Here is a 12,222-nt window from a genome sequence, read left to right as displayed (position 1 = left end):
TCAGCAGGCCTGGGGGAGCTGTTTTCACATTGCTTCTCTTCACTCTGCAGTTTTTGAGCAAATTGTTGGTTATAAGTTCTTGCTGAAGTTTTACAGTTACCCTGTAGAGAATACTTGGAAAAAGACAAAGGCATCCCAAACAAGAAGCCCATTTGTGCAACCCAACATGAAGTTTGTTTTTGCAAAAGCATTTAACTATTTTTGCATTCAGTTTGTAATTTACATTTCCAAAGCTTTTCCAGCCTACTGCTTCCCATCCCCTCATTGTCTGTCTCTCTTTGCACACTTGAGATATTCCTGCACAGTTCATAGGCAAAAATTCTATTCCCCCATCACTTCCCTACTGGCTTATATAGGCTAATTTTCCTTATGCATAACTACTTATTTGTAATTGTGCTACACAATTAAAGGCAGAACTATTTTCTCAGAAGGAAAAGTTGAAAATACCATTTAAAAGTATCTTGCATCAATTAATCATGTTCAATGTAGTCATGTTTACAGAACAGTGATTGTAAAAAAAGGCCCTGTCAAATACTTTACACTATAACAGTATGAAGTTTTCCAGGATAAAATGTAAATCTAGATTACTAGGCTGTAGTGAGCAGGGGAGGGTTGCACTGAGGAAAGAGAAGGGCAAAAATCAAGGAAGAATTAAAGGGGGAAAGATTAAGTTTTTTTTAATTAGACACTAGAAATGAGATTATCACTTGCCTTGTCTGGAAGACTTTTTTCTACTTTGTCACCCCACCACCCTCTTTTGTTTTCTTCCCTTGTATTTCCTTTCAGGGATACCAAGGCACTGTTGTGGATTTGGGTTCATGGTAACTAAAAACTCCTACAGCACCACCTACCTAAAGTGTCTGTATTCCTCAGTTCTGCAATATTTATTTTGAACGTGCCAAAGAACCTATCCAATTTTAGCCTCATACACCTCTGTTTCAGGGCTTCCTTCCCCCTTTCTTCAGCACAAATTAGGATTTTAATTGCCATGGAAAGGTGCAGTGATCGACCCCCGTGCCTGAAGCCCAGTCCCAGGGCAGGCAGGGAGACCCAGGGCTGCTAAAGGACAGCAGCTATTCAGGAGCATGTGTAGCATCTGATTTCTCTGGTAAGAGAGAGAGCTGTGCTGCTGGGTTACCGGTATAGTTCAGAGAGACCAAGCTCAAACTACCAGCTCTGACTGACCCTCTTTTAGAGCAGACAAGGCACTGGGTCTTAACTACAGCTCACATTACTTTTCTTGCATAGGAGACAGTCAAACACCAAGAAGGGTGGTGAGAGCATTAAGTGGAAATATGAAAGTAGGACCACAGGAGAGAGGCTAACTGCATTTCTCATTTTCTGAGTATGCAGTGTGATCAAAGTTTGAAAATGCCTACTCCAGTAAGCTTTTTAAAATTTAAATACTTGAGTGCATAGGAAAAGCCTACAAGATAAGAATCAGAGACAAAGCATTTAACATCCCACACATTTTTACAAAGTAACAGCATTTTTTGCCTTAGATAATCCATTTTACATTCCTAATTATTTCTGCACTGTGTAAAATATGCCTGCATATAAAGTTTATGGTGGTTTTTGCATTAGATTAGACAAATACATACAAAAGATTTTTTTTATTAAAATGTCAAATGCAAAATTAGAGGTTGTAAAACACTTTAATTAAAAAGAACTATTTTAAACTGTGCGCAAAATTATGTAAAAAAGACTTTTTTGCTATATCAAAGAACAAAAGAGATCAGACTTTGTAGGTTCAGGCTGAACAATTTTTGTCTTAAGAGCAGCTTAATACTTTATCAAGCAGAAACCCTCAAGGATTTGCACAATTTCAGCACCTGTGCTCTCAGTGAAGGGCTTAGTGGTCTGTGTGTGCATATCTGAAAATTGTGCATGAACTTTAAAACAGTAACAGATCCATCTGGTCACTTCCAGAATTCTGGTGGTTTTTCTCTTGAGCACAACTGGCTTGAGAAGCAGTAAAGCTGGAAGCATAATCAAAATCTCCATCTAGGCTTGCTGTGTTTGTTCAAAACATCAGAAAGGGTAGAGGGATCTGCATGAAAGAGTTGTGCAGGTCACTGAACACCATGATAAAAGCAAATATTAATTTCTTGATTTCCTAAATTAAAGATCTTTACAGAAGAACCAAAAGCTTTAGTTTTCACCTTATACACATACAGTTTTAATGACATTTTCTACTAAAGTTAAGAGTGCTGCACTAAGAGTATACCTGAATTTATTCACGATTACATGACCTTTTACCTTTGGAGGTGAAGCTTTAAAATAAAGTCCGACATGGCAATGCCATTCCTATGTCTCAGAGCCTGTTTCAGCCACTTCTACTTTCCTGTCTCTGGGCCAACACAGGCAACTAGCACTGCTGAGCTGTAAACTGGCTGAAAACCAAGACAAACCCCATGAGTTTTTTCCAGCTGGATCAGGAAGCTTCCTGATCTAGTCACTGGATGGCAACACAATAAATGGATGGGAAGTGATGTAGCACAGTTTAGGCCAGGAGCCCCCTAAGCAGCTAATTATGGCTCTGTCAATGCAGGGACAGGATTTAGCTTCATCAGTCTAGCCAAAGGCCAGCTTGTTAGACAACAAGCTGAGATGGTCACTTATACACATGCAAAAGTAGCACACTTGGAGCAGATGACAGTGAGGTGATGTTGCAGGTAAAGGTTTTGACCAAAAGTAGATTATACCCTGGGCTAAGCTGTCTGTGTCAAAAGCAGAAGAATTAGAAAAACCAGACAGTTTTGTTGCTATTTTTCAGAGGGAAAGCTGAAAAAAGGAATAGAGGAAAGAAAGGGGCATAAAAAATCTAATCACTTCTTTGACAACATTTTTTTTTTCAAAGACTAGAGATTACAGAAGCATTTTTTGCAAATACATTTCTATATCTTCCTCTGAGACTACGACAGAATAAGTCTCAGGGTCCATCAATACACTGCCTTGCAGTTCAACTTGCATTTTTCTGCACAAATGTTTTCTGGGTGAGTTCACCCTTTGACTGTTCCTATGCAGAAGATCAAGTAAACCAAACTTGAAAGGCTGAAGTGGCCTGATCAGAAAGCTCACAAAAGCAAGAGAGTAGCTGCTATTATACAAACTACTTCATTGCTGCAATTTTACATCAGTGTGAAACTTAGACATTGGATTCTGTAGTTACCTAAGAAAGTGGCTTATTCTGTCTAACCAACCCCTTATTTTAGTGCATTGCTAGGAGAGTAACATCATCTCCACATTTTGCTCCACAGAGAAAACTGTCTCTGAGGAGCTTCCTGCAGGTGCTCAGTACTGCTACTAAAGCTTAAAGTAGCATGCATTCAAAGCCCTGGGAAACATATAAAGCAGCAGCCCTTAAGATGACTGGAGTAGTTAAAATCCTTTAAATTATGGCTTTCATAGGGTTTTACATATTGCAGTGTGACATTCTGGACACGCAAAGTGTAGCCACCTTCTCAGGGCAGCAAATGACAAATTATGTTGAGTATAGTGGTTATCTGAATAAAACACTATGATACCCACACACCCTATCTCCTGGGGTTTGTTGTCCTTACCTTCACTAAGGAAGTCTAACTGCTGGGGCCTTTAAATACAAATCCATTCTTTGGACACTGTCCTGGCCGCATCATTTGTGTGTATAAGTCCATCCTCTGCTGCATACTACAAACACAAGTTGAGATAGAAGCAATCAGAAGCCAAACTAGTGCAGAAGAGAGTCAGCAGCTGGCTATGCAACCTTAAGCTTTCTTAAAGTGCTGGGCAGATATCGAAGTTCAGGCTGCAGAATTAGACATTCATAATGCTCCCACCACCATGGCATTAAGAGCAATTCAACAACAGAAACAACACTGGGGTAATCAGCTTTCCCTAACAGCACAACACATGGGTACACACAGGATCTTGTTGAAGACCACTGTCCCCAGAATCTGGCAGCCCTAACTGACTGACCTCAAGAGAATGTCTCCAGGGACAAACACCTCCTGCACAGCCACACATGCCCAAAGTCTCTGAAGGAAAAGTTAACACGCTCACTACTAAATAGACTTGTATAGAGCACTCACCCCTAAAGTTGTGCTAATACTGAAGGATGTCACTGGCTTCTCCTATTTACTCAATAGTTTTATGAACATAAAAAAAAATTAAGAACTCACTCCTCCAAGAGCTCATACTTGCTCAAAGCTACCTCAATAATTTTGCTTTATCTCCTGAGCATGGCATCAAGCACCTAACCATGTCCATTGCTATTTCAATGCTGTTCCTTAGACCTGGAATAACCTCTCCAAACCACACTAGAGAGATAGCTCTCAGATGACTTCCACTTCTGTGTTCCCAGCCCAAGACTATGAAAATATCATGAAAAAATTTCTACTGGGCTCTATCAGTCTTCCCTTTGTGTCCTTACATTGGTGTTTCAGTCCTTAGCTAAGCTGGTATTCATGAAGACTAAGTTTAGCCCAAAGGCTACTGGCCTAAGATGCTTTGTGGAGTCCTTCTCCCTCCACATGAGTCCTACAGTGAGTCCTAGCCTATATTGCACCTCCCTAAATTGCAGCTCAGCCTCTTGAGTGCCTCTGTAGCTTCCAAGTCCAATAGGCACATTTGCCCCCAAGCATATGTCCTCACTAGTTTTCAGTCTTGACCTCACTGAGTTACCATTATCTGCAAAGCCCTGAGTCATCTTTATGCAGCAGAGTATGGAAGGGAAGAGTTTCATCATAGCAGGTAACAAGCTAATCCAGCAGCCAAGCCATTCCTGGACACAATATATAGATGTTTATAGCCTCCCCACAGAGAAACCTCTTCAAGGTGTTTGAGGAAGTGAATGAAATTGACTGAGGTTTAACACTGCTGCTTCTGCAGGGAACAGCTGTCCATGCCTAGAAAGAAAGCTGCTTTTCCTGTTCCCACAGGAGCTGCTTATAATACTTGTTCATCCCCACAACTGTGTGTTCCTGGGTACCTTTGTGACAACATCTTCACTGGTGGTTCCACTAGATAGCAGAGATAGCCTGGTGCCAAGGACAACACTTGTAATCATTTTTGTCAAATTTGAGCCTATTGTCAGAAAAGACAGCTGTTGGAAGGTAAGACTTTATGCTGTAGAGAACCATCTTCATACAAACTTATCACAACACCTCCCACTAATAATTTCCTGCATGCCTTTTCTGTTACATTAGTAGTCATACAAATCCCTAAAAGACTACCACAGTCAATACACCTTTGTACTACTCAGATTCTCAAACATAATACCCAAGGGTCAGCTCATGACACTAATGAAGCCAAAAACAAGTCTTCCCCACCAGTGCACCACTCAGCTTTTGAACTTATAGCCATCACATGCTGTCTCCAACCTTTTTTTTTTATGTAGCTATACAGTAAGGATATGAATCCATGGCAGATATGCCCATCCAGTTTGGATGCAAGCTCCAGGTCAGTATCTGCCAAATACATCGGGGATGGAGCTCCCCACAGCTGCCAGCAAGGTAGCATTTGCTTCCATTTACTTATGTTTCATGGACTGTTTAGACACAGCATCTTTTGTGGTCAGTGGCAACTGCCAGATTTTAAAGGTTAGTGCCGCAAAGGGACAGGCTTGTCTTGTTTTAAAGCAATATTAATGCCACAATAATATAATTTATTCAGGAGTAATAAAGAAAAATCTTTTCTTATGCCCAAAATATTCGATCTGTAGATGTTGGAAATGTTGATATTCTTTTTCCAGTCTTTCATAGCCTTTCTCAAAGGCCAAGGGTGCTACCTGCTCTGACTCCCTAAGAGAAGATAACACATGGACTGCTCCCAGCCAATTCTATGTTCACCCAGTCTGAGGGGTGACAACCTCCCAGAGGAACAGCAGCAAGTGACTTAGAGTGGTCATGTCTCCAGATGGAAAAGAAGTCAACAGAAGACACATGAAAACAGTGAAAAGTGTCTAGGCAGGCATGCAAGACAAGTATTCCAGCCTATATTCTCTAATCAAACAAGCCTCAGGAACAAATACTTGCAGGTTTTACATCAGGCCAGACAGAATTTCTACAGTTGTTCTTAGAAGGTATATATCACTATATAATGATGCAGTGCAAGAACTTGAACTCTTTTTATATCCATTTAGTTCTTGAAATCAAATATGATATGAAGCATTTCCCAATGCAAACCTTTTTTCCTTATGAACTGATCCCTCTTGAATCTCATTAACAGGCAGATTGGATTTTTTCCAATCAGTATTTCTGAGGTTGCTGTATTCCCCAAAGAATCTCAAAATAAAACAATTAAGTTCAGAAATCAGTTTTGGATGCAAGTACAAGTTTTCACATGTTCTAAAGGTTGATATTGGCATTCAAGCAGCATTTATATACCTCAGGGGATCCCAAATATTCATCACTAAAATATTATGTGGAAACATTGAGGTTCACTGTCTCTCCTGATTTGCTAATGAGTTTTTCCATTATACATTTGCTTAACAGATACCAATATCCAGAAGGAAGCTGTGGTTTACATTACAAGTGGGTGTGAGTTGGGAGCAGTCAGCATACATAACCAAGCAGCTTTTTAGATCTCTGCCAAGTATCTTGCAGGTCCATCAAGAGAACCACAAACATACCCAGCACTATTTGCACATAGGAACAAATATGTGCATAGACACCATCTAGAGGTTTCAGCTCTCTCCCTGCAGATTTTCTATCCCTATTTTTCCTTTGACTTTTTTTATCTGTAGTCCTGAAAGTTTTTTTGTTTGTGAAGTATATTAACTATTGTCTGCTTTGTGACAGATACTGACAATATCCTTTCATCGAGCTGCTGATTAGCAGCTTCTATTAATTTCAGGACTGTAAGGCAGGTCCTGATTGCAAGTTAAGACTAACTTCATATAACTTACTCTAATACTCAGAGGAGCACTAGCAGTGAAAGAGAACTTGTCAGACTCATCAATTAGTGTTTCAAGATTGAGTTATATCCCCCCTTTTCGAGGCCTAGGAAGCTCAGCAGACCCAGAGCACCTCTGCAGCACCTCAAAGTGAGATCCTCTGACTGAAGCCAGCAGGAGGAATAGAAAAAGTAAAGGACACACATTACCAAGTAGCCTTCAGAAAAACTCAATTTGACAGATGATCCCAGACTTCAGTGAAGAGCAGATCATTTCAGAAACTGGTAGGGATTTTCAAATACTCCTTGGGCTGGTATGGGACATGATTATAATGTGCACATATACACAAGCATAATGTGTATGGTGTTAAAGCATAATGTCTGTAGTGTTCACTACCAGAAAGCAGCCCATGAGGAAATGCAGCTTCAGTATAAAGCTTTTTTAGAAGTGGTTCATACAAAAGTTAATAGTAAATTTTGTGGTATAATCACCAAAGTTGAAAGTTTTAAGATGGTACTTTGTTCACAAAAACTAACAAGATGTGTTACTAGCAAAAGTATTTACACAGTCTGTTCCAAGATTGGAATGTTTATCCACACTTAAAGAAAGAAAGGCTGCATAACTTGACAAATAGTAGAAGTAGGAACACTAAACCATCAGGTCACCTGTTAATCAAACAGAAACATTTAGATCCCTGTGACTATATAATCATGGAGGAATATTACAGATGGTATACTCCACAAGGCAGACTTTTAAAAAAAGTAATTTAAAAACCAAAAAGAGTAATAAAAAAATAAAAGTAATAAAAAAACCCAAAAAGCTTTCAGGTCCAAGAAGTCTTATTCCAAGATCAACCCAGCTCTATCCCTGGAAACATCCTCCTTCAAAAAAACCCTCCTTCCACCCATCCCTGGAAACAAAGCTCCTTCAATACAGATACCTTCCCCACATTTAACCAGTTAACCTGCTGCCCCCTCTGCCTGCTGAAATCAACTTCCCAGCTGGATAAGGCCATGGGAGCACAACAACAATAAGCAGAAGGTCTGCCACAGAAGACTGCAGCAGTCTGCCCTGGGTAGTGCTGGGACTTCCAATACACTCCTGTTAAGGCTGCTTCTGAGTAAAGTGAAGCACCCAGCAATGTACCTTGGTGCCATGAATAACCTGAGATCATTGCAAGTGTTTTAAAAAGCCACCTGCATGGATGACACACATGCCTTCAGGCACAACAGGCAGATCTTCTCTCCCACCATTGAACTGTGTTATAAATAGACAAAAGGAAAAACTATACTCATACTGATCTCTGCAGCAAGGTTGCACAATGTTGCTGTAATAATTAATCCCCCATACAAATCCAATTGTTTTACTAGTTAACACAGGAACAGTCAGAAGATGACAATAAGAGCTGGTACCTGAAAATCAAGTCATTGAGTATATTAAGGAAGCAAAAGGAAGAAGTCCCCACCAGTCTCCATGGCAGCATTTTGTGTGGTGGGCTGAGTAAAAACTTGGACACTGCTACCAGCAACAACATTTTAACAGATGTACCAGCCTTGAAGAAAGGTGGGGTTTGTTTGGTTTGGTTTTTTAATTTAAATATTTTTGCTGTCCTGATATCCAGATAGCTGTTGATCAGAGCATTACTGTTCTGCTGCTTTCACACGCCATGGCAGTTTTACTAATTAAAACCTACAAATGAAGGGATAATGACAGCCTATGGAGGCATACAACAATTAGTCTTTCCTGCTAATACACTCCTCCTCCAATGAAATATGGTAGTAGTTAAAGGCATCCCTGCTGTTCTAATCCTTGGCAAGCTACATTTATTTTGAACGTGAATAATTAAATGTCCCCCCAAACAATCATTCTGGTGACAAATTTGTGACATTAACTAAAGAGTTAAGGTTATTTTGACAAATTCATGATGGAGAGGAGCTCAATGGAACAAGGACAGGTAATGAAGAGTCCGAAATTCAGACAGTTTAAAATATTTGAACTCCATTTACTGGACAGCAACTAAAAGCCACCAATAATCTTTTATATTCGGTGAGCCCATCACTGCAGATGCAATCCAAGCTGACATACTTAGCATAAAAATAATAATAAAAACAAAATCACAAGAGTTTAAGAGATGTGGTCCAGAGTGTTGATGTGATGCTGTGAGTACAACTAAAAGAGGTTTTGTTTCTCGCTGCTGCTGTTCTCCATCTGTGACAGAGCTCCCAGGCTAAATACACATATGGTTGTTTCCTAACCCAGTTCTGTCAAGTGATGCTGGTTAGCCAGACACAGAGATATGTAAACAAAGCTGCTGGCAGCAGCTCTGAACGGTATCGCCCACTTGTTCCTAGGTTTGCCAGTTTTGAATTCCCTGTAACTTAATTGTGCTTCAATAGGAATCTGAGCAATAAGCAAGGTTACAAAAGACTCACTGGTTTCCCTTGCTGATCATTATGGAGAATCTGATTCACCACAGAGAACAAGTAAGACTTTTTTTAAACCTTGATTATTGCTCAGATTGGTAATTTTACTTTTACACATACATCTGCATGTATGCATACATAAATATTAGTGCTATATGTACGTTGCATATGTATATACTTCTACAAGGTTATAATGTATATACTCCTACAAGGTATAATGAGAACACCCATACCTTATCCAGAGCAAGGAGCAGACATGAGAACACTAAGACATTACCCTGTATTTCCCTGTGCAGCAAGTGTCAGAATCATACCTTTATCACATAAAAAGGCCTTTTAACTCAAACCACTCCAATGGAGAGAACTGTACACACTGGCCCAACAGAGAGATAACCCCAGCTTAGCCACTATTAGACAAACACACTGGAACAGACCCACACTCTTAGGCAGTACCTGTATCTCTCAAGACAAATCCCACAAAGGTGTGAACAAACAAATTTACCTACCCACCTTGGTTCAACAGCACAAGAATTTACCATAGGGGTCAGAACACAAGAACGCTCTTACACTTATTTTGAGTTCAAGGACTTCCCGAGCCAGGTGTGGTTTCTGTGTATTCACTAACTCACAATGAATTTCCTGCCATGGAATTTATCCAGTTTGTTTGAACCTACACCAGGTTTCAGTTTCCATATCATATTTTGGCTATGAATCCTACAATTAAGAATCTCCTCTTTCCACTATGCTATTTGAAATACTTTTTTTAAAAGTAAAAAGCATAAATGTATTACTATATGTATGGATTTTGACAGATGCTTTTGAGGCTTTGAAGGCACTACTTAAAAGTGATAAAAACGGCATCAGAACTTAATACAATAAGATTCAACTTTGTTTTAAAACTGTTTACCCTGTAGCAATAGCTTTCAAGTTTGTATACAGTAAAAGTTTCTATAGGATGTGTTAGCAGTTGCCAAGTAATGCAGTTATTTCCAGTGTACCTACAGCACCTAGTACACCTAGGATTAGATAAAGAAAACCTCCTCCTTCCCATGGATCCTATTGTTCTTTCTTAAAAGCTTGGGACTAGGCAGAGAACAAGACCACTGATTTGCTGTCAGAACATGTTGCCAGACATAATTACAAGCTGAAGAATGATATCAAAGACTGACAGATCCTGAATAACTTGCTCTCCCCTCCTTTTCATTAGGAGTTCACTAAAGCTATTTTAATAGCTTAGAAGGCATCAGTTTCTTTACACCACTGGTTTCATCACTAAAGCTGTAAGAGCATTAAGACAAATCTGAGAGTTTCAGGATATCTGATAGGTACTGAAAACCAAATCAATATCTCCCACCTTTCCACCATTTAAGTTGATTTCTGTGCAGAAAATGGAGTTGGACCATTATAAAGCAGCTTGACCTTGCAAAACACAAGTTGTAGAAGCTTTTGGCAGCAGCTCAAAGAAGTTTCCTTATTTCCATAAATATTCACCAGGTAGATTTATGAACCATTGTCTGATCATTACCTACCAGCTCTACACTACTTTTCCTGGATGTGCTTTTAAATGGAACACTTAGTACAGAGGATACCCCATTCTTTCCTGCAGCACATACTTAATTTTTGACTTAAACTCCAGAACCAGAAAGCTACATTTAGGAGAGTTCTGATTGCCACTTCAAATTTTTTTGCATCCTGGACAAAGCACAGGAACTTGCCTGAAAAGCAGTAAGTGTTAAAGAAAAACAACAACAACAAAATAAAAGAGAAACAAACAAACAAAACCAAACCAAAACCCAAAAAAAACCCAAGTCAAAAATATCCTCTACAAAGAATCACTACATCAGTTGGAGTATCTACAAATTGTCTGTAGATCAAACATTCTGGATGGAAAAGCAATACATAAATACTGAATCTCACAACAAAAAAGCCAACTTGAGTCCAGAAATTTTTCCTTATTTTCTTCACTTTAAATTGGCAGAGAAGTTATGTAATAATGGTTTCCTAAAAACAGTGAACAACTGCCAGTTAGACAAGAACACAAAAAGGATATTTTGGGGCTTGGGGTTGATTGGTCTGTGACCAACATCCATGCCCACAGCCCAAGCAGCCAGTGACAAGACTCATGTGGGAACTCCCAGTGAGAAATGACTAGGGCCTGACATTTAGCCTGCAGGGGCCAGTCTATTCTTACCTTAAGAAGTGTGTCAGTAACCACAGACTATTACTGCTACTATGTTTTCATGAAATATAGAACTGTTATTGAGAACCTTGTTTTATATTGCCAGTGCAAGTTTGGAATTTTATTTTTCTTAATCTTACATTAACAAGGCTGAGTTTGGTAATATCATAACCATAAAACAGATATTGAAGGCATTATAGAAAGTAACTCATGAATGAAGGAAACATTTTAATAAAAAACCACAGCAGTCATTTCACAGACATATAGGTAAAGTAATAAGAAAACCTTTGTTATCTTACAGGTATTGAAGTGCTCATATTGCTTAACAGCTTCCTAAGTAGCTATTTGGTCCCTGCTGCAGAGATAAAAAACTTGAGTTGTTTAGCAGATTTCCTAACAGAGAAATGGTTTATGGCTTAAAGGGAACATGGCTCCTTCCAAGGCCTCATGACTGCAGAGGGCAACAGATATCCAGAGATTTTGTTCTGTAGCAGGTAGCTAATACATCCAGAAGAACCAAAAGCCCTTCATGAGAGGTGTTGATGAGGACAGGAAGAACACATGCCTCTCTATATGCTTTACATGTGCATTCAATACAATATGTAGTCATAGAAGTAAACAGTTTTCATCGTAAAGGTCAAAAGTTACTTTGTTACAAACACAAAGAGGCAGTATTTCAGAAGTTGCTAAGGCAGACCCCAGTCCACGCATTCTAAAGAGGGGCCAAGGGCTTCTTTATGGACATG

General features: G+C 39.4%; 1 protein-coding gene across 1 annotated transcript in view; it reads right to left on the bottom strand.

Annotated features, from left to right (window-relative positions):
• Positions 1 to 1,773: 1,773 nt before the first annotated feature.
• The window catches only part of ESRP1 (epithelial splicing regulatory protein 1), a 32,955-nt gene continuing 22,506 nt past the window's right edge, over positions 1,774 to 12,222 (bottom strand). The window contains exons 14-15 of the mRNA XM_014307792.2: positions 3,564 to 3,669; positions 1,774 to 2,050 (exon numbers count right to left, since the gene is read on the bottom strand). Coding sequence (XP_014163267.1) covers positions 3,579 to 3,669 — 91 coding nt within the window. The 3' untranslated portion in view covers positions 1,774 to 2,050; positions 3,564 to 3,578. The remainder of the gene's footprint in view (positions 2,051 to 3,563; positions 3,670 to 12,222) is intronic.

The sequence above is a fragment of the Geospiza fortis genome, unplaced genomic scaffold (genome assembly GCF_000277835.1).
Source record: "Geospiza fortis unplaced genomic scaffold, GeoFor_1.0 scaffold7, whole genome shotgun sequence".
Taxonomy (NCBI): domain Eukaryota; kingdom Metazoa; phylum Chordata; class Aves; order Passeriformes; family Thraupidae; genus Geospiza; species Geospiza fortis.
Note: the sequence above shows the minus strand (reverse complement) of the source record. Positions and strands in the feature narration are given on the sequence as shown.